This window comes from Suricata suricatta, chromosome 12, assembly GCF_006229205.1.
Source record: "Suricata suricatta isolate VVHF042 chromosome 12, meerkat_22Aug2017_6uvM2_HiC, whole genome shotgun sequence".
Lineage (NCBI taxonomy): Eukaryota > Metazoa > Chordata > Mammalia > Carnivora > Herpestidae > Suricata > Suricata suricatta.
In genome coordinates, this window is record NC_043711.1 from 93,073,530 (window position 1) to 93,095,184 (window position 21,655).

At 47.3% G+C, this 21,655-nt stretch overlaps 1 protein-coding gene across 1 annotated transcript in view; it reads left to right on the forward strand.

Annotated features, from left to right (window-relative positions):
• Positions 1-21,655, forward strand: part of EYA2 (EYA transcriptional coactivator and phosphatase 2) — a 204,184-nt gene that overhangs the window by 57,131 nt on the left and 125,398 nt on the right. Inside the window, exons 3-5 of the mRNA XM_029918473.1 lie at positions 531-576; positions 4,111-4,253; positions 11,741-11,857. Of these exons, the coding sequence (XP_029774333.1) occupies positions 531-576; positions 4,111-4,253; positions 11,741-11,857 (306 nt within the window). The remainder of the gene's footprint in view (positions 1-530; positions 577-4,110; positions 4,254-11,740; positions 11,858-21,655) is intronic.

Consider the following 21,655-nt stretch of genomic DNA (forward strand, 5'->3'; position numbering starts at 1 on the left):
GGAGGGAGAGGAAGAACAGCAAGATGATGTCATCAGAGGGGAAATGGATGTGGGCTAATCAAAACCAACTGGTGCCTGCCATTCTCGGGTCCCCGGAGCCGCCTTGGAGGCACGGAAGGGCGTGGTTAGAAATGGCACCAGCCTGGGAGTCAGGGAACCTGGTCCAGGTCCCAGTTGGGCTGCTGTCTAGTTAGGGGACCTAGCTCGAGCATGTCCTTTCTGTCCCTTTGGCCTCAGTGTCCCCATTCGTGCAATGGGGAAGGGGGAGGGTTCCACCCTGGTGTTTCAAGATGCTATAGACTCTTTATGTGTCATCCTTCAGTGAGTCTCCGGAAATGAAACTCACCCAGAAAGGGTTTTGGAGGAGGGAATGCTAAAATGCTGAGCCTCGGATGAGCTTCTGTGGTGGAGAAAGTCCCCGGCAGCAGTTCTCCAAGTTTCTTCCCGTTCAGGCGAGCGTTGCAGGTCACAGCTTCTGTGGACCGTCACTCTGACAGCTAAAGCCCTTCCAATTTTTCTTTTCCCTCCAGGCGTCACCACAGCAGCCCCTCCGAGCGTGTCTCCGCTCTTCTCCAGGTGAGTGCCCTTGCCGGCCTCCTTCTGCCTCCCGGCCATTCTCCTGCTTGCAGGGCCGAGGCCCTGGGGCCACAGTCCCCAGAGAGGAATCCCCGCACCAGCACTTACCAGCTGAGCCACCTGGAGCACATGACTCCACCTCCCACGCCTCTGTCTTCCCATCTGGAAAAGGGGCAGGGGGACCGTCACAATGCCCGCTCCTTGAAAAGAGCTAAAGCATAAAAGGGCTTAGAATGCAGCCTGGAGCAGAGTGCTGCGTGTTGGCTGTTACTTCCTCCCTTCTTCTCTTTATTCTTTTTGTCTTTTTTTCCCTTTGCCTCCCCTTCCCTTCTTCCTCCTTTTCACTCTCCCCTCTCTGCTCTATCCCCCCTTTCCTCTCTCTCCTGCTCTCCCTGCCCCTCTCTTGCCTTCTCTCCACTGCTACCCGCTGAGTCGAGGAGACAGGCCAATAAGCGAGAGACATCCTCTGGTGGGCGGGCAGCATCAGGGCTGCTCCGAAGGTGTGCAAGGGGCAGAGCGAGCTCCCTGATGGCCACAGCTTCCCGAGGCCCGCGGTGGTCAAGGTGCACTTGGTCTAGAGGGTCAGCTCCTCCACATGCACGCACGCACCTGCCTTGACAACACTGGAGAAGCCGCTTAGAAGGAACACACTTTCTCAGCCCTCCTTTCCCTGCAGATGTTCTGGGGGTTGTTAGTAGCAACAGAGGTTTGTTCAGTCCACCTAAACTTTTCTTTAAGGCCTCGGAGTTGGAGGGTTCCAGTCCCCTTTCTCTAGGTTTTCACCATAGCCCCAGATTAATCTGCAAGGGGGAAAGGGGTTCTGATGGGAAGCCAGAGTTGATCGCCTGGAATTTCCACCCTCTAGCTGCAAGGACAGGTGTGAACGGGGAGCAGGTTCTGTGCTCAGCACTCAGCCCTGAGCCTCAGGACTCGGCTCGGGCGCCACAGAAAGCGAGAATGTTGGCAGACGAGACGCCCTCCAGGACTCGATCTGGCGTCTCCAAGTCAAATGAGTTCCTCACGCACTCAGAACAAGTTCCCCAACGGTTTATCAGTGTAGACGCCAAAAAGAAAAAGGGGCAGGAGGATATCTTTTTGTAATTCTGTAAATTCTGGTACCCATCTCACACCTGCCGTGATGCTTCTTCCATAGAAGGAATTTGGGAAACAGAGGTTTTAACTAAAGTGATGTAACCAGAGGCGCCGGGGTGGCTAAGTCAGTTTAGAACCTGACTTTGTTCAGGACATGATCTCACAGTTCATGGGTTTGAGCCCCGCATCGGGCCCTGTGCTGGGAGCTCACCGCTCAGAGCCTGGAGCCTGCTTTAGATTCTGTTTTGTCTCTCTGCCCCTTTGCCCCTTGCTCTCTCTCTTTCTCTCAAATAACATTTGAAAAAAAATTTTTAAAAAGTAAAGTGATGTAACAAAACGGAATCCCATCCAGAGTTAACCAAGCAAGCCTGCTGGTCGGTGCCGAGGACCCTAGTGTCCCCGTGTGTGAGCTAGAGGGAGAGAGTGGCCCAGGAAGTGACTTTGTGCAACCTCAAGCCCAATTCAAAATCTTCATTAGCTGTGCAATCATAGTAGGTTAGTCTCTCTCTGCCTCTGTTTTCTTTCTATAAAATGGGGATAAGCATAGTAACTACCTCCAGGGGTTGATGAAGTTGCTATGAGGCTTCAGTGAGCCAGTATACACACCTAAAGGAATTAGGAAGGTGCCTGGCACATAATAGACCCAAGAAGTTTTAGCTGTTTTTATCACTAAAGGAGGTGGACCCAGTAGGAACTGTTGTAGACAGAGTGTGGTAGTTAAAGACGTGGCCACTACTCAAATCAGTTGATAAAGCCACACAGGAGTGCAGAGCTAGGCTTTGTAGGGGTGTCGGGGGCAGAGGGGGCAGAAAGAGAGAAACCTCCTTATTTGAAACTATTAGCAATGAATTCAAATTTAAAAAATAAATAACTGCACAAGCCAAAGAAATTATGTTCAGGGATCCATGGACCGAGCATGGTCCCTAGGCCACCACCTTGTCCCCTTCCTGCTAGAATAAACCCCCCCTTGATGTGACTTATCGCTGCCTGCAGGGCTGGGCTAGTCTCGGTCTCTGAGCGAGAAGCCGCACAGTTTTGTGGCTCTACATGTGGGCTCTGGAGTCAGATTCTGACCTTAAAATCTGGATTCCCCCACTTTCTAGCCATGACTTCAGGTTTCGTCTTGATATCCTCTTCTCAGAAATGGGAGCTACCAGAACCCTGCCCCCAGAGAGTTGCTGTGGGCGTCTGATGAGAGAGTGCACGTGTCGGGCCCACGTGACACAGTCGGAGCCTGTGGGAAGGACACAGTGATTGGAAGCACTCATTCGTTACACTGCAGATGTCCTAGTGCGTGGCCCTTTAAATCCCAGGCCTTTGTGGACCCTGCTGCTCACCATGGGGCTCAGAATCCATCCGTGTTCTTGGGTTGCATATAACAGAATATAGACTCCAGCTGATGTCAGCCCAAAAGGACTTTTCTGGAAAATCTGGAGCAGCTCCCTGTGTTAGTGAAAGTGGAATAATCAGGCCTTGAGAAAGATCAAGGGGGCTCCTGGGTGGCTCAGTTGGTTAAGCGTCAGGCTTTGGCTCAGGTCATTGTCTCACGGCTCATGGGTTCAAGCCCTGCATCAGGCTCTGTGCTGATAGCTCAGAGCCTGGAGCCTGCTTCAGATTCTGTGTCTCCCCCTCTCTCTTCCCCTCCCCGACTCCCAACTCATGCTCTGTTTCTCTCTGTCTCAATAGTAAATAAACATTATAAAAACTTTAGGAAAGACAAAGAAAAGGCCATGGGATCCAAGCAAGAGGAAGGAATGAAAAGAGGGGCTCTTCAGAGTGTAGCTGCTGGAATGAACTATTTATTCAGATTTAAATTCCCAGGACAGAATCTGATTGGATGGATTCCGTCACGAGCCCACCCCTTGTGCTAAGACAGGGCATCTTGATTGACAGCCCTGTCGCAGCTGCAATCAGCTGAGGTGGTGTCCAAGTTAGGAGAGACAGAATAGGACGGAGAGGCTGTGATACAGTCGTCTGTGGCGTGGACTCAGTGACTTCATACAACAAAGGCTTGTTTTTCCTACTCAGTTCAGGGCGGATTCGGTGAACCTCTCGGGGCGGCCCTCCTCCACACGCTGACTCAGGATCCCGGAGGTTCCATACTGCAGTTCCGCCGTCTCAGTCCTGGCGCTTGCCACCAAAAGAGGAGAGAGGGCAGGAGGGTCGCAGGGGACGGTTTTATTGACCAGACCAGGCATGGCTCATATACTCGATGGGGCAGAATCCAGTCACATGGTCGAATCTGACTGCAAGGCAGATGAGAAATAAAACCTTCCTGGTACCCGGGAAGAGGGAAAGCAAATGGGATTTGAGGAACACGAACGTTGCCTCTGCCCTGGAAAGAGTAACTACCCAAAGCAAAATGGTAGTGTTGACACCAAAGTAAGGGGGAATGGATGCTGGGCTGGGTTCGGAGATGTAATCCTCTCTTTTTCCATGCAGATCTTGTCCGCGTGTCCTGCCCAGCCCGCCTCCCACGGCCATGGCAGCCTACGGCCAGACGCAGTACAGTGCGGGGCTGCAGCAAGCGGCCCCTTACGCCGCTTACCCACCTCCAGCGCAAGCCTATGGAATCCCTTCTTACAGTGAGTACCAGGCCAAGCCCTCGCTTCCCCCTGGGGTCCCCAACAGTGTGGTCTTTCTTCTGTCCTGTTGCCTCCATTGAACGCAAAACGATAAACGCAGCCCGCCTAATTTTGGATTGGGAATAGAGAGAAAGGACAGACACATTTAAATGTGGTTCTAGTTCGACAGACTCTATCAAGGCCTCTTTTGATTGCGAGAGTAAGAAACTTAACCCAAGCTAGGTTAGGAAAAATGGAACTTTTAACGATTCGTGTACGGAGAAATCTAGAGGTCCAACTAACGTCAAGCATGGCTGGACCCAGCTGCCCAGGTGATGCATCCACATTTGGATGTTTTCCTCTGAGTTGGCTTTTTTCCAGTATAATTTATTGTCAAATTGGCTTCTCTGCAACACCCAGTGCTCATCCTAACAGGTGCCCTCCATGCCCTGCACCCACTTCCCATCTCCCCAGCCCGCCATCAGCCCTTAGTTGGTTCTGAGTTGGCTTTAATCCCACACGGGTTCTTCCCATGTGATGGCAAAGATGGTGCCTGTTGCTCAGCACGCCCCGCGGAAGGAGAGCCCCTCTTTCCCAGCAGCCCCAGCAAATTCCTGGCGGCCCTCGTTGGCCCATATTGGGTCATGTGACAATGCTTCAAGCAAGTCAGGAAGTTGAAGGTGAGAGAAATAAGCAGGCTGAAGCGTGTGGATTGTATCTAGGGAGAGATGGAGTGGATGCCACGAAGGCAAAGACAACAGACCTACAGACCGTGACTGTCAGAACCTTGTTTTGACGAACTGGAGAGTCCGTGAACCTGGCCCACCAACCGATGCTCACCTGACCCTATTTGTGTGGGTCAGGGCTCTCCATGGAGACATCTAGATCGCCGTCTCTATCTATCTCTATCTCTATATCTTTATCTATATCCATATTGAGAGAAAGAGAGAGAATATAGGAACTGGCTCACCCGATTGTGGAGGCCGGGAAGTTACAAAATCTGTGGTTGGCAAGCTGGAGACCCAAGTGGGCAGGCCCAAGACCCGAGAAGGGCTGACTTTTCAGCTCCAGCCTGAAGGCAGGAAAAGACTGATGACCCAGATGAATCACTCAGACAGGAGTCACCTCTTACTTAGCCTTTTGATTCTATTTGGATCTTCAATTGATTAGGTGAGGCACACCCACATTAGGGAGGGCAATCTGCTTTATGCAATCTACAGATTCAAATGTTGGTCTCATTCAGAGACCCTCTTACACAGACACACCCAGGATAATGTTTGACCAAATGTCTGGGCAGCTTGTGGCCCAGGGAGGGTGACACATAAAATTAAGTATCACACTTGCCCATGTTGTTTTTACGCTAGTTTTTCCCGTCTGAACTGATGTATCAACCATCTCTTTTGGGAGCAAATGACAAAAATGCAGTGCTAATTAGCTTAAGGAAATAAGGGTGTTTGTTGCAAACATAGCTGAACAGTCTTAGGGTATCAGCTTCAGGCAGGGCTAAATCCAGGTACTCAAGTGATGATATGAGGAATGCGTCTCTCTGCTTCCCTGCCAAGTGGAGCCTGCTTGGGATTCTCTCTCCCCCTCTCTGCCCCTCCCCCATACACGTGCACGTACACACACACACACACACACACCCCTCTCTCTCTCAAAATTAAATGAACATTAAAAAATAAAAATTTAAAAATATGAAATGCTAATGTAAAAATTATATTTCTGGGGTGCCTTTGTGGCTCAGTCTTACTGAACATGGAGCCTGCTTAAGATTCTCTCTCAGGGCGCCTGGGTGGCTTAGTCGGTTAAGCATCCGACTTCGGCTCAGGTCATGATCTCACACTTCATGAGTTCAACCCCTCTCATCGGGCTCTGTGCCGACAGCTCAGAGCCTGGAGCCTGCTTCACATTCTGTGTCTCCCTCTCCCACTTGCACTTTCTCTCTCTCTCTGTCTCTCTTTCTCTTTCAAAAATAAACGTTAAAAGAAGTTTTTAAAGATTCTCTCTACCTCTACCCCTCTGTCCCCTGCCACTCTTCTTCTAAAATTCGAAAAAATTTGTATTTCTATTGTCTTTCAAAAGAGAGAGAGATGATCGGGCAGCACTGAGCCCACGTTTTTGTGTCAAGAACAGGTGGCTCTAAGTCAGGCTGTCCCCATTAGCCTGCCCTGGTCATGCTCCCCCCAAGCCCACGTGACTCATGTGAATGATCTGCCTGTCCTCCAGAGACATTTGAGTTTGCAACTCCCGGCCTCAAGGGAGAAAAAAATTTTAAATCTTTACGTGTTTCAAACTGTGCCATGTGCTGAGGGAGAGGAGTAGGCCGTGAGGAAGAACAGGAGAGAGAGGACGTCCCCTGGGCTCCAGCATTGGCGAGGCCTTCTAGACGAGAAGCTGCTTCAGCAGCCTAAGCACTGGGACCGCAGTCCGGCAGGGGGCCACCAGTGGGGAGGCCCCAACGTGGGGAGGACTTTGGCGACTCCAAGAAGCCCAGTAGCCAAAGCAGTGAGGGGTGAGGCAGGCGAGGTGGGCAGAGCCCCCAAGGCCTGGGAAGGATTTGGGATTTTATTCCAAGTGAAAAAAAATGAAAAGAAAAACGGGGGGGTGGGAGCACCTGGGTGACTCAGTCAGTTGAGCGTTCGGCTTCGGCTCAGGTCATGATCTCACGGTTCGTGGGTTCGAGCCCCACGTCGGGCTCTGTGCTGACAGCTCAGAGCCTGAAGCCTGCTTCAGAGTCTGTGTCGTCCCCTCTGTCTGGTCCTCCCCTGCTCATGCTATCTCTCAAGTAAAACATTAGGAAAAAAAAAAAAAAAAAGAAATGGGAACTCGTTGGCAAGTTTACCAGCAGAGAGCTGTATGCTACAATCTGGGTTTTTTTTTCAAGATCTCTTTGGCCGCAGTGGGGAGCTTGGATAGGGTGGAAGGAAGAAGGAGGCCAGCAGGCTGGTCAGAGACTGATGGTGGAGGCGTGCGGGGTGATGGCGGAGGCCCCCTGGGGCAGAGCAGTGCATAGACAGAAGTAGACAGATGCCAGGCAACTCTGGAGGTAGGAGTAATGAGTCCTGATGGGCCCACAGGCCAGGCGTTGGGAATAGTCACTGTCATCAAGCTGCTGCCACCTTAGTCCTCAAGGCTCCTTGGGGGTCAAGAACTAGCTTGGGGTCCCCCAGCTGGTCAGTGGCATTAGACCCAAGCAGCCTGACCCTGGAGCCCAGGCCCTTCACCACGGAGCTCCAGCACCTGGGCCAGCATCCTGCACATCCTGGGGCATTACCTGTGCCAGACCTCGGCCCACAAGTGTGGGCAGCGTTTCCAGCCCTCTGCCCCTCCTGTGCTAGAAGGCTTGTGATATCATCACGCCTGAGTTACCCCACCTGGCCACCAGTCAGGGAAAATGAAGCCATATTGTTTTTCAGCATAGAAGAGAAAACTAGCCCTGTTTCCAGACAAAACGTGGCAGGTGGTATGAGCATATGTCCTGGGCTCGCCCCCCCCGCCCCCGGCCACATGCTGGTCCTGGCACACCGGGCGATCCTCCTCATTTTCCTCCTTCATGAAGTAGGGGTGATACTCCTCCTCTCACAGTTACTGTGAAAATTGATGGGACCACCTGTCAGAGGTCAGCTCTCATTTTCTGTAAAGGTCCAGATAGTATTTCTGCCTCTGTGGCCCCTAAAGTCTCTGTTTCAGTTTTCAACTCCACCCCCATGGTGGGAAAGCAGCCAGATGCTATGGAAACGAACGAGTGTGTCTGTGTTCCAATAAAGCTTTATTTACACAAACAGGAAGTAGGCCAGATTTGGCCCACAGACCATGATTTGCCAAGGGATTAGCTCACGGGGGCTGGCCCAGGGGAAATGCTCAATCAATACAGCAGGGCCAGGCTTTCACACACACCTGGCCTGTTCATGTCACTGAACAATGACAGGTAAGATGAAAAGCCATTTTCCTTCACATAAGTCTGTGCCTGAGCAGGCACTGTTTGCTCATTGTCTGGACAAACCTTGTTGAATCTTGTTAGGAAACTTTTTCATTGCTCCTTGGCAAACGGCATTATTTACTTTTGTTTAAATAGTTTCAAGGAAATAACACATTTGAGCAAATTAGAGGGACAGAGGTTAGCGGTATTGAGTATGTTTGCCCTCAGTTTATTATGCAACGTTTAAGACTTCTGTAAAAGCATGAAGAGTGAAACTACAAATACCCGTGAACTGCAATCCAACTTAAGAAATGAAAAATATAAAAGGTCATCTCCCTTTCTTCCCAGAGATACCCACACCCCTGGACGTGATGTTTATCAGTCCTCTGTATTTATTTATGTAGAATAGGGTCAGCAAACTTTTTCTGTGAAGAACCTGATAGTAAATATTTTTAGCTTTGCCGGCCACACAGTGTCTATCACAACCACACAACTCTTCCATTATAATGCAGAGGAAGCCCTACTCCATAAATGAGTGGATGCACCTGTGTTTCGATAAAACTTTATTTACAAAACACAGGCATCGGGTCACACTTGGCCCATGGACCTATGTAGAGTATTGTTTTGCCCATTTTACAACTTTTTATATACATTGTTACTTTTAGTATCTATTCTTTTGATACTTGCTTTTTCCACCCACCTGTGTGAATATGAAATTTATCCCTGTTCATGCATATGGCTATAGTTAATTCATTTCCACAACTCATTTATTATCAATATTACACTACCCATTTATCTATTTTTTTAAACTATTTGCTTATTTATTTATTATTTTTTGAGGGGGCAGAGCAGAGAGAGAGAGACAGAGACAGAGTCTTCAGCAGGCTCCACACCCAGCATGGAGCCTGATACAGGGCTCCATCTCACAACCATGAGATCGTGACGTGAGCCAAAATCAAGTCAGACGTTTGACCAACTTAGCCACCCAGGCGTCCCTTATTTATGTTATACCCAAAACTTAATCACTTAAAATAACACTGATCTATAACATCTGGTGCGTCTGTGGATTGATCAGGTAGACTGTCTCCTGGTCTCCACGTGTCTCTCATGCAGCTGTATTTGGCTGGCAGGCCAGCTGGCATAGCGGAGCGTCTCTCTCCACCTGGCCTTTAATCCTGGGCTGCTCACAGCATGCTGGCCTCAGGTTTCCAGGAGGGCAGAGGTTGGGGCGCCGGACTGGCTCAATCAACTAAGCATCCCCCTCTTGATTTCAGCCCAGGTCATGATCTCAGGGTTCGTGAGATGAAGCCCCACATGGGGCTCAGGCTGACTGTGCAGAATGTGCTTGGGATTCTCTCTCCTTCTCTCTCTCTGCGTCTCCTCCAAATGTTCTCTCTCTCAAAATACACAAATGGACTTAAAAAAAAAAAAAAAAAGAGGAGGGCAGAGGTAGGAGCTTCAAAGCCACTTGGCACAAGTCTCTAGGACTCCCATAACTCAGCCACTTCTACCAGTCAAAACAAGTCACAAGGGAAGTGGACAGTCTAGAAGTATGAAAATAGACTCTGCCTCTTGACAAGAGAACCTGGTCATGTTTTTCAATCTACCCAAGAATATCTGAATTTCTGGTTTTTTTTAATTTAGTTTTGAGAGACAGACAGAGAGAGAGAGAGAGAGACAGTGTGAGCAGGGGAGGGTCAGAGAGAGAGGGAGACACAGGATCCGAAGAAGACTCAGGCTCTGAGCTGTCAGCACAGAGCCCGACGTGGGGCTCAAACCCATGAACCATGATATCATGACCTGAGCCGAAGCTGAACATTTAACAGACTGAACCACCCAGGTGCCCCTGCATTTCTTAATGAAGAGGCAGAAGTCTTCCCAAACAGGAAGGGAACCTGTTGGTATCTGATGGTGGGTGACATTGGAAACTCAGGAACCAGGAGAAAGAACTCAATACTCTGAGCACATAATAGACTTCCCGTGTCTATCGTACAGAATCCTTTGATATCCTGTGTGTTGCTCAAGAGAGAACAGTGGACCAGCCTCAGTGCTGAGTCGGGCCTTCTGGGGGTAGGAAGCAGGGCCGCTCCTTCTTTCCTTTGCTCCTCCATGGTTTGGAAGCATTGTCTCCTTTCACGGGACTCAGTGGGTGAAAAGGAGGGAACTGCAGTTACCAAACTGGAGCCAGAAGTAGAAATATCCTTTCAAGAGATATAAACAGTGGTGCCTAGGTGGCTCAGTCAGTTAAGGGTCCAGTTCTTGATTTCAGCTCAGGTCATGGTCTCACGGTTCATGAGTTCGAGCCCTGCGTTGGGCTGTACACTGACAGCAAAGAGGCTGCTTGGGATTTCTCTCTACCTCTGTGCCTCTTCCCCTGCTTATGCTTATGCTTGCTCTCTCTCTCTCTCTCTCTCTCTCTCTCTCTCAAAGATAAATACATAAACTTAAAGAATAAAATAAAGAGATGTAAATACAAACAGGATGGAGATACTCTTTTACACCTGTTAGGTAGACAAAGATAAGCAGAGTTTATCACATTTTCAATAAAAATACAGTATGTGGGCTACTAATGATGGATCAGACCCTTTGCTCAGCACGGCCCCTCCTCCAGCCAGTCGCTCAGAGAATCCGTGCCTGTGCTCTGGGGAAGCATGTCAGACTTTGGCTGCAGCAGAGGACACATTCATAACTGTGGCCTTTGAAGAGTGGAGAGTGTGTTTTAGGATTAAGGGGCAGTGTCTTTACAGAGGAAGGATGGTTCATTTAACACATTCACCCTAAATCCTGATAGACATTAACCACACATGGGATTACTCCGTAGAGTAGGGTTGAAAACTGACTGCCCTCCAGAGCCAGGCAGGAAGCAGGAAGCATATACAAAATATGAGCCCCTCTTGACGTGCCTTTCCCTTCCCTCCTCCTGATAGTGTCCTAGCATGTAAAAAAAAAAAAAAAAAAAGCACAACTGCAATGAAAAGATGGCACCTTAAAACCAGCATTCATGTTTCAGAGACAGTGCAGTAACTACAGTGACCTGGGGAACCTATGGGGATAGTCTGCGTCATCACATGTGGGCATGGTGTTGCTAGACCATCTTGTTGCTCAAATGAAGCCATAGGTCCAGAGTATTTGGTGAAAACTCCTGGTTTTTAAACAAAAGCAACCAATTTCAGATTTTCCTTAAAAACATGCAGGTCACGGGGCGCCTGGGGGGCTCAGTCGGTTAAGCCTCCCACTGCGACTCAGGTCATGATCTCACGTTCGTGGGTTCGAGCCCCATGTCAGGCTCTGTGCTGATAAGCTCAGGGCCTGGAGCCTGCTTCCGATTCTGTGTCTCCTTCTCTCTGCCCCTCCCCCTCTCATGCTTTGTCTGTCTCTCTATCAAACATAAATAAACATTTTTTAAAAAAACATGCAGGTCAAGCAAAATATGTCTGTAGGCTAACTTTGCCTCACAAACCACAGGTTTGCAGCTCCTGATTCAGAAGCTGATAAAATTATGTGCTCTTATGATTCAGAAGCTCTTCTGCAGGTGACCAGGAAGCATCCTAATCATGTGTCCTTGGTGCTTCTTTTCCCTCCTTCCAAGGCATCAAGACAGAAGACAGCTTGAACCATTCTCCCAACCAGAGTGGATTCCTCAGCTACGGCTCCAGCTTCAGCACCCCACCCACTGGACAGAGCCCATACGCCTACCAGATGCATGGTCAGTGTGGCGCTGCGGCCCCTTCCTGTCCACCTTGAAGGCACTGCCTGACTTAGGTGTCCAGTCATTCATTCATTTGCTTGCCAGTTTATTGAGCACCTACTATGTGCCAGCTTCTGTCTCCAGAAGTTAGAGAGGTGGACAGAAGAGAATAGATATTAAGATCTGCCCTTATGGGAATTACATAGCAGGAGGGAGAGATTGACAGTAAACAAGGCAACAAATAAACCAGCTAATTTTGGAAGAGGTTGAAATAAATAAACATGGGTTTGGGTAGAAAGTGATGAGCAGCTTAAGGGTTAGGAATGGTGAGATATGCAACTGTAGATAGAGTCATCAGGGAAGACTCTGAAGGGATGACATTGGATGGAGACCCAGACAGTTAGGAGGAGTCAGCCATGTACAGACCTGGAGGAAGAGCATTCCAGGTAGAGGGAACAGCCAGTGCAAAACCTGGATGTGGGGAAATGTCTTGATATGTTTGAAGCACAGAACAAAGACCAGCAGGGCTGGAGCAGGGTCAAGGGATGTAGGAGGAGAGAGTCTTGGAGGGAGAACAGAACCAAATCATGGAGGGTCCTGAGGGCGGTGGGTGGGAGTTGGCTTTGATAAGTGTGATGGCACAGGGAAGTCCATTGTGGACATGGACATGCCAAGTGGTGGGGGTTTGGGGAAGGCCAGTCAAGAAGCTAGTGTTCCAGGTAGGAGGTTCAGGGCTCTACATCAGCCTATGCTGGCTTAGAAAGGGAAGAAGACTCCAGTGTATAACTCACAACCCACTTACCCTAAGCAACTGGATCACTGGATTCTTCTGTGCCTACTCTTTAACTCCTTCTGTTCTTAGAGGTCCTTGGGAGCATATTAGGGCTGATGCATGGAGTTGAGGACTGGTAGCATCCTGGTATGTTTTTTTCTTTCATGAAATCTAGTAAAAATGGCCATCAAGGATCTAAAAAGTAATATGTAGGAATAAAGGAGTAGTGAGAAGTCTGTGGGTTAATGAGTGATTATACTTTTCTAAAAAAAAAAAAACAACTATTTGCAAGTATTGTCACTTTGTCATTTTACATTTCTTACTGAGAAAACAATAAAAATGGGTATCAAGGGCAGCCTTTCAGAGAAAAGCATGGTGAAGGGACAGCAAATGATCTTAGGGGTGTGTGTAGAGAAAGGGGCTGACGAACATCAATGCCCAGCCCTTGGAAAAGCCTCCATGTGAAGGTCCGTATCGGAGCTCATTGGTGACCCCGTCAGCCAACATTGACCTCATGCTTGCCATGTGCCACGTGACGTCATGTGGCTCATCTTATACAGTCTTCATGGCAAAGAGTTGGTGCTGGTATTATTTCCATCTTCTGGGTGAGGAAATTGAGGCATGGAGGGAATGACTGTTTTGCCCAATGTCATGGCAAGGAGTTTAGATTTCACTGCAAGTGCCGTGGAACAGACTGTGTCGAATCTCTTCGGGGGTCTCACCCCAAGCCCTTGCTCCTCTCTCCCTCTGCTGTCCCCTCTGGCCCCCACAGTAGCCCTTCCTGAGTCTCCCTGAAGGGTGCAAGCATGGGACCCAGCTCCAAGTGGGAAGTGAAGTTACGGCACCAATCCTGATCATAAAGGCTTGTGAAGACACTGAACTCGAACTTGCATTTGGGTCACTCTGAAGCCAGTGTTTTATTACCTCTGCAAATAGAGATGAGACTTACTGCCTCATGACCTCTGAGGCCGTGGAGGTTGAAGAGTAAACACAGGCCCCTCCCCATTCTGACGTCCTCCCCCACCCCTGCAGAGTCACGAGTAGATTCAGTCACATTAGGAGAGGTGGTCCGTCCGTGTCCTTCCACGGCGTATTGTTGAGTGTGAGTCTAGGCCTGGTGTGCTTGTAGGCACGGAGGCATGGCCATCAACAGTGAGTCCCTCATAGAGACAGAAAATCAATTAACAAATAAACAGAGTATTAACAGACTCTGACAGCACTTGGGAAGGACAGAGACGGGGCAGTGCGATGGCAGTGACGAGGGGAGTAGTGGTTGACGTCACCCGGGTGGTTAGGGAGACCTGAGTGATGGAAAGGCATCATGAGCAGCTGGAGGCTCTCCCAAAGGAGAGTCATGAATCTGGGAGCGGTGAGCAAGGGGGATGAGATTGGAATGTGAAGTGGGCACCTGCCCTCCTACCCCCCGCAAACCAGGGCATATAGAATATGTTATTTCTTCTCTGGTCCTTATGAAGGGCAATGTTGCCTCAGCTTTACACATGGTGAAAGCGAGGCCCAGAGAGGGGAAGTGATTTACCCCATATCACACAGCCAATAAGTATTCAGAGCTGGCATTCAGACTCGGGTTTCTAAAATTCTGGAGCCTATCCAAGTGCTACTTCCTGGACTCCTTCAGGACTCTGAATAGCATCCTAAGCCATGTGTACACCATACGCCATTCCCCTTAATCCTTCCAATAGTCCTGTGACCTATGTTCTGTCATTATCCCCATCTTGCAGATGGATAAGCTGAGGCACAAATTGGTAAAGTAACTTGCACAAGGTCACATGGCTATGGCAGCGGGATTTGAAGCCAGGCAGTTTCACTGCAGAGCCCGGGCATGCAACCTCCATACCATCCTGCCCTCCCTACTCTTGTAGAACCCTCTAGAAGACAATTCTCCATGGATGAGCTCTTGCCAAACCTGCCTCCCCACCTCAATCCCCACCAGCCCGTCACACGTTGAAAAACATCTCCTGCTCTATTCTCGCCCGGCCATGGGAATAATCCAGCTTATTTTCTTACCATTCTTGTGGCCCAGATTCCAGAAGGGCTGTGGCAGCAGCTGGACTTTGTCCCAGTTAACTGCCTTCAGTCTCATGCTAATGGCCATAAACTGCTCTTGAGACAGCCCAGGCATTTTGCAAGCCTGACATATTCCTCCGTAAGTATTTTTTTTCCAAACACAAACACACAGAACGCTCACACACCATGCCCATGTGCTTCCTATTAACTTTTTTTTCCAAGTTGTTCCAGAGGAGAAATAAACTCTCAAACTACTCCGTGTGCGTTTCAGAATGGAAGACGTCAGTCGAGCTTAGTTTTTCAGATAAGGAAGGGAATGAGGAAGGGGTCTGAAAACACAGAGTGAAATCGCTCCGTGTGGAGAAGCTGGGATGAGGCTTTGTCCTCTCTAGGAATTAAAATGATAATTCCATCGAAGCAAAAAGAACCCAAGCAGGGACCATCCCGTCATTTTACAGATGAGTAAACTGAGGCACTGCCATAGAATGGCTTGTGTGGGGTCACAGAGCAAGCTTTAGATAAGCCAGATGCCTCCCCCTGAGTCCTTACCTACTCTCATAAACTTCCAGAAACCTCAGCGGGGTCATCACCCCTCAAGGCTCCGGTCTGAGATCCGTATCTGTTTGGATAACACTGCCCCTTCACCAAACGTGTAATAAACCTGAGAGAGAAGAGTTCACAGTGTTCATTCAGCCTTTGCTTGGTTGTTTATTTTCTTTTTGTAAGTTCACCCAAGAGTTTTTATAACTGAAATGTGTTTCATGATTTTTGTTGTTGCTATTTCTTTTTGCTTCTCCTGCTGAAACACTGCTATTCACATAAACGGCCCCAAAGATTAAAAAGAAAAGGCATCTGGAGAGAGTGTTATAAGAACTTGCTAGCACCATAGAGGGGCTGAGAGCCCCGGACCCGGGCTGCATTCAGGCCCGGCTGCATCCCACACGCCGCACGATTTGGGTGAGGCCCCAGACTTCCTGTGCCTCAGTTTCCTCACCTGTGAACTGGCATCCTAGCAAAAGAGATGCCCTCAAGGGGCTCTTGGGGGCACTATATGGAATGATTCTCCGGCACATCAGAGGAGGTCCATAAAGGCTGGGCGCTCTTTTTATTATTTTTGCTGTTTCTTTTATAACATAGGTGTAAAGATCAGTAACCCTGAAGTCAGGCTCGGTGAACTCCCAAGTTCTGTGGCGCCCCAGCGTGTGGCTCCAAGCCGGGGTCCTTCCCCTCTGAAACAGGGTACTGACAGGACGGACACGTGGAGTGCTATGATAAGTCAGTGAGTTGATTAACGTGTGGGAAGTATTTAGAGCAGCGCCTGGCACAGACTAAACACGCTACAAATGTTAGTTGTTGTTACTGTTGACCCCCTCGAAGAGTAGGGATTGGAACTGTGTGCTTCCACTTACATGCAGATTTTTAAAAATAAATACAGTACAGTCCTGTGGATATATTACCAGTTCCTTATGATTCTCTTAATGGCATTTTCTTTTCTTAGCCTACTTTACTGTGAGAATACAGTATGTAATATGCATAACATGCAAATTAATATGTATAACATGTTAATTGACTGTTACTGGAATTGGTAAGGCAGCCTAGACTATGAGCTAAGTTAAGTCCTATTATCATTTTATTTTCTTTTTGTTCATCAGGATAAGCGTACTCTGTAGTCGTTAAGTTCAAAAGTTATACAAGGAAGGGGCGCCTGGGGGGCTCAATCAGTTAAGCGTCTGACTTTGGCTCAGGTCACGAACTCATGGTTCAGGGGTTCGGGCCCCGCGTCGGGCTCTGTATGCTGGCAGCTCGGAGCCTGGAGCCTGCTTTGGATTCTGTGGCTCCTCTCTCTGCCCCTTCCTCATTCGTGTTCTGTCTCTCAATAATAAATAAATGTGAAAAAAATTTTTTAAAGTGATACAGGGAATTTCAGCTGCGCGGGTTCAAGAGACAACTGAATTGCTATCTTAACCTCAGGTCTGATGTCTGTGTTCTTCCCAAGTTCACCTGTATTTGCTGAACTCTCAGTTTTATTAAGAGGTCCTGATAGAAGAAAAGAGGAATACTAATTTGAGACTGTTGAGTCTTCCACATCAGCATAAACTTCCCTTCTGGTAAAAATCTGCATTATAGGGGACTTGAAAATAGTAAGGTCTCTTCAATGGGAATTCCTTCCGTAAAATTACCAAAGGCCAGAGAATGTTAATACTGAAGCTCAGAACCCAGCATGAGCCATTCAGGAATATGGAAGCAGATTCGAGGACGTGGGGGAGAATGAAAAGCCTAGCAGAAGGGTCTGGATGCCAGTGATCTCAGCTGGAGACCTTGGGGGCTAGTTTGCATTGGATTTGTGAAAGCCGGCATGGCTTATGTCACCAGAAAGCTGTGTGACTGTGGACAAGCCATTGAAGACCTGTATCTCACAGCTCTGGTGCTCACGGACGCTCACTGAAAAGATAAAGAGGTTGGAAAAGTTCATGGTCAGCCGCATCAAATACATTTGGTAAATGGTGTGCAGCGCAAAGTTAAATAGATGTCCTTGGTGCAGGACTTCTCAGACCCTTTGCTGCCTGATGCACCTTGTGGCTCTTCAGGAATGGAATTCCATAGCCAGTCTTTCTGGGTAGAGCTGGACAGGGACCTTCTCCACAAAACACTGCCCCGTTCTCAGCAGGAAGTCCTAGGAATGCTGGTCCTTAGAACCCTTTCTGTGTGAAAATTGTTTGATTCTCCAATTTTAAAAAAAGTGATGAACATGCATGTGTTCTTCTTTTCTGTGTTTTAGTTTATTTTTACTGAGATATCATGCACATATCCTAAAACTCATCCTTTTAAAGCATACAGTGGAGTGCTTTTACTATATTTCCAAAGTTGGACAACCATGCCCACTCTCTAATTTCACATTTTCATTACACCTTTTTTAGGGCTCCTGGACCCAGTGCCAACAGGGGAGTCCCTGCCCCATAACACCAAGTAATTTTTGGACACCAACATGGCGTCCAAGAATTCCACTCAGTTCTGACACTGTCTACGTGGAGATAGCATCAGATTCCACAGGTTAAGGGTTCAGTCCTGCAAGGCTGCCCCATCCTCCCTTTAGATGCCAATCACAAGCCCAGACTGCGGCCTGTCCTTCTGACCCACTGGCTACAGATTGGAGCTTCCAACTACTCCTTCTTGGGTTAGATTAATTTGCAGAGAGGCCCACAGAACTCAGGGAAACACGTTTACCAGCTTATTACAGGATATGAATCTATAGCCAGATGAAGAGATACACAGGGCAAATTTCTGAACAAAGGAGCTTCTTCATGGAGCTTGGGGCCTGGCTCAGTGGCACATGGGAGGATTCTAGATCCCCAGGCATGGAAGTTCTCTGACAGAGACCAAGAAGCTGCTGGCTTGGTTTTTTATGGAGGCCTCTTATATGGTCATGATTGGCTAAGTCATTGGCCCTTGGCTGATTCAACCTCCAGCTCCAGCTGCCGCTCCCCAGAGGTCAAGGGTGGGAATGAAAGTTCTAACCTTTTAATCATGCGTTTGGTCTTCCTGGCGGCCAGCTCCCACCCTTGGGTGGGTCCAAACCTCTCCCCCATTAATAACAAGACACCCATTTCACATCAATGGCTGTGAAGGTGTTTTCGGGAATTGTGGATGAAGAGCAGTATTATCTAAAAATTATATTTTGGTTATCTGAATGATCAAATATGCTTTTCTTGTCAATTATTCTATCATAACCCCAGAATGGAACCCCATGCCCATCACTTCCTATTACCCTCCCTTTCTTTTGTGATAAGAAAAAAAAAGATACATTTAAAGTTACTCTTCCCTTATATTATTTTTTGAGCAGTTTATGCATTTACATAGTTTAAACATCTATAGAAATCTCTCTCCCACCTTTGTCCCACATCCACTCAGTTTCCAAAGACCCAGTGGTTAACTGTTTAAACTAGGTTCTTGTGAACCAATCCAGAAGTGGGTTTTTTGCAAGTATAAGCAAACATGAACTCAGTCCATTCTACTTCATATTTCTAGGACAAGAATTAATTCTTACATGTTTCATGAATAATGAAATGATGTCAACTCTGTTTTCAGATGATAACTCTAAAGTTGCATTGATTCATTCGCTTTTCAGATTTTCTCCTTATCACTGGTTTTAAGCAATTTCACTTTTGATTCTTTGGTGCCATTTTCTTCATGATTCTAGGGCTTTGGATTCATCGAGCTTCTTAATCTGTAAGTTTATAGCTTTTATCACATTTAGAAAAGGTTTGGCCAATACTTCTTCAAATATTTCCTCCCCACCATGTCTTCAAGTTTGCTAACCTTTTCTTCTACAGTATCTGATCTGCTGTTAATTATATTCAGGGCATATTTTTCATCTTCAGATGTTTGATTGGGGTCTCTTTTTTTTTCCATACCTCCATTTCACATGCCCAGTCTTTCTAGTGGCTCCTTGAACAGACAGAACATAGTTATAGTAACTATTTTAGTGTACTCGTCTACTAGTTCTGTCATCTCTGTCATTTCTGGGTTATTTTTCTTTGATTTTTCTCCTCGCTACAGGTCCTATTTCCTGCTACATTGCATGCATAAGTTTTGATTGTATGCCTGACATTGAGAATTTTACCATGTTGGGTTCTAGACATTTTTATATTTCTGTGAATATTCTGGAGCTCTGTTCTGGGATGCAGTTAAATTACATGGAAACAGTTTTATCCTCTCTAGTCTTGCTTTCAGCTTTGTTAGGTAGAGCAGAGCAACAGTTGGTCTAGGACATTCTTGACCTAAAAACATTTTCCCACTATTGAGGAAGGCTTTATGAGTATTCTACCCATCGCCCCATGAATTTGGAAGTTTTCCATTTTGGCTGGCAGAAATAAGAATTATTTGAAGCTCTGTTATGAGCTCTGAGGACTGTTCCTTCTTGTCTTTTCAAGTGATTCCCTTCCAGCCTTGGTGAGCACCCTAGAGGAAATGTCCACAAATCTCTGGCGCACTCTTGCAGTGCAGCTCTGTTTTCTGGTGCCCTGTTCTGTGAATCCTACCTACTTCAGCTTCCCTGGACTCAGAGCTCCATCTGTTCTGTTTAGAGAGACCACTGGGCACCGTCTGGGCACCCCTTCCTGGAAACTCACCACAATGGGGCAGTCACGTGGCTCATTTCTCATTTCCTTCCTCTCATAGATTGCTGTCTTTCATTGTCTGATGGCTGATGTCTTGGGAATCTAGTTTTTTAACTATTTCATGTGGGACGGTAAATCCAGTTCCCATGACTGAGTCTTGGGCAGAAGTACAAGTACAGCTCTATTGGTTTCTTTGCACTTTTTCCCAGCACATATGGTAACAGCAGCTGAATGCAAAATACATAACACAGGGAAAGACAACAAGCCTTACAGGAATACAGTTCCGTCTCTGGTGCCCTTTGTTCTTTGACCTCAATTTGACCACATGCTCTGTTTTTGAAGAATTTATGTTACAGTTTCCCCAATATTTGGTACATTTTGCCCTGGTTTCCATAATTCAACACCTCCAGTGTCCTCATATCTTAACTTTCTGTAAAGATACTAAATTCTCTATTTAATGTAGCACTTCCCTATTACTCTTTTTTTATTGAGATTAGTAGTAGTATTGCTTTTGTCAGTGCCCTGGTTACAAAGTTGTGTTGCTTTTTAGCAGTCTGCCCTAACCCTCCTTTTTCACATAAGCCCCATTACTTTAGTGCACAATTTGTACAACACAAAGCCTTTCAGGAAGGCCTTATCACATTATGACAGGAACGCTTGTATATATTCTTATTTTCATAGGTAACATCCACACACCATCTTCTGCACTTTGCTCTCCTCATTCAGCAATCCACACGAAGAACTGTGTGAGTCACTGTATAGAAGGAACTTCCTCTTTGTTTTCCCAGGCACCTGTCATTCTATCTAATGATGTGCTGTAACGATGTCATCAGTTCCGTATTGGGCGTCTGCGATGACCACTTGGATGGCTATGAATGACTCTCGATGTGTGTTGTTTTGTTTTCCTGCAAGTACATCTCAAGGGTGGGTTTGGCAGAAGTGTAACTCTGGATTGAGAGGAAAACCCATTTTTAAATTTGGTAGATGTTTCCAAACTACCCTCCATAGACTCCTCCTTAGGGATTCTACCAATCTGAACTCCCACCAACAGTGTCTGAGAGTGCCGATCGGGCCAGTCCGGTGCCATCTAGTTATGGGGCATTTTTTCCAATCTTATGCATGAAGAACAGTTTCTTGGCATAACACTCGTTTGTGTGCCGTATAAGGCTGAGCATCTTTTCAGATCTTTAGCCAATTTGTGGTTTCCGTGAACTTGGAGATCAGATTTGAGACGTTACACAGAAGAAGAGTGATGTGGTGCCAGGCGTACTAATATTTTAGCATATTATAAAACTTTAGTAACCAAAACAGCTTGTTTTGGGTGTACATATAGACTGAGTAACCATCAGAGGAGAGCATGCCATCCAGAAAGAAACAAAACCTGTCTGGGAATTCTGTACATGGCGTGTCAGTGGGGAAAGATGCTAGTCAAGGAATGGTGTCGGAGCAACTCGGTAACCATCTGGAGAGGGAAGACTGCATTCCTCTTACTGTATATCAAGAAAAAAATCTGAATGGATTAACAGTCTATTTTTTTCCTTCAAAACTTCACTTAAATTCTAGTTAGTTAACATACAGTGTAATAGTGGTTTCAAGAGTAGAATTTAGTGATTCATCACTTACACACAACACCCAGTGCTGATCCTAACAAGTGCCCTCCATAACCCCCATCACCCATCTCGCCTATCCTCCACCCACCTCTCCTCCTGGATCGACAGTTTAAATGTCAGAAGTCAAATCATAAAAGAACTAGAATGACAATAAGCAGAATTCGTATAGCCCTGGAGTAGAAAAGGCTTTTCTCACCATGACTCAGAAACCAGCCATGAACAAAAAGACTGCAAGTTTAACTACAGATTGGTTTACAGGGGAGGGAGGCACGTGGCAAAGAAGTAAAGTCAA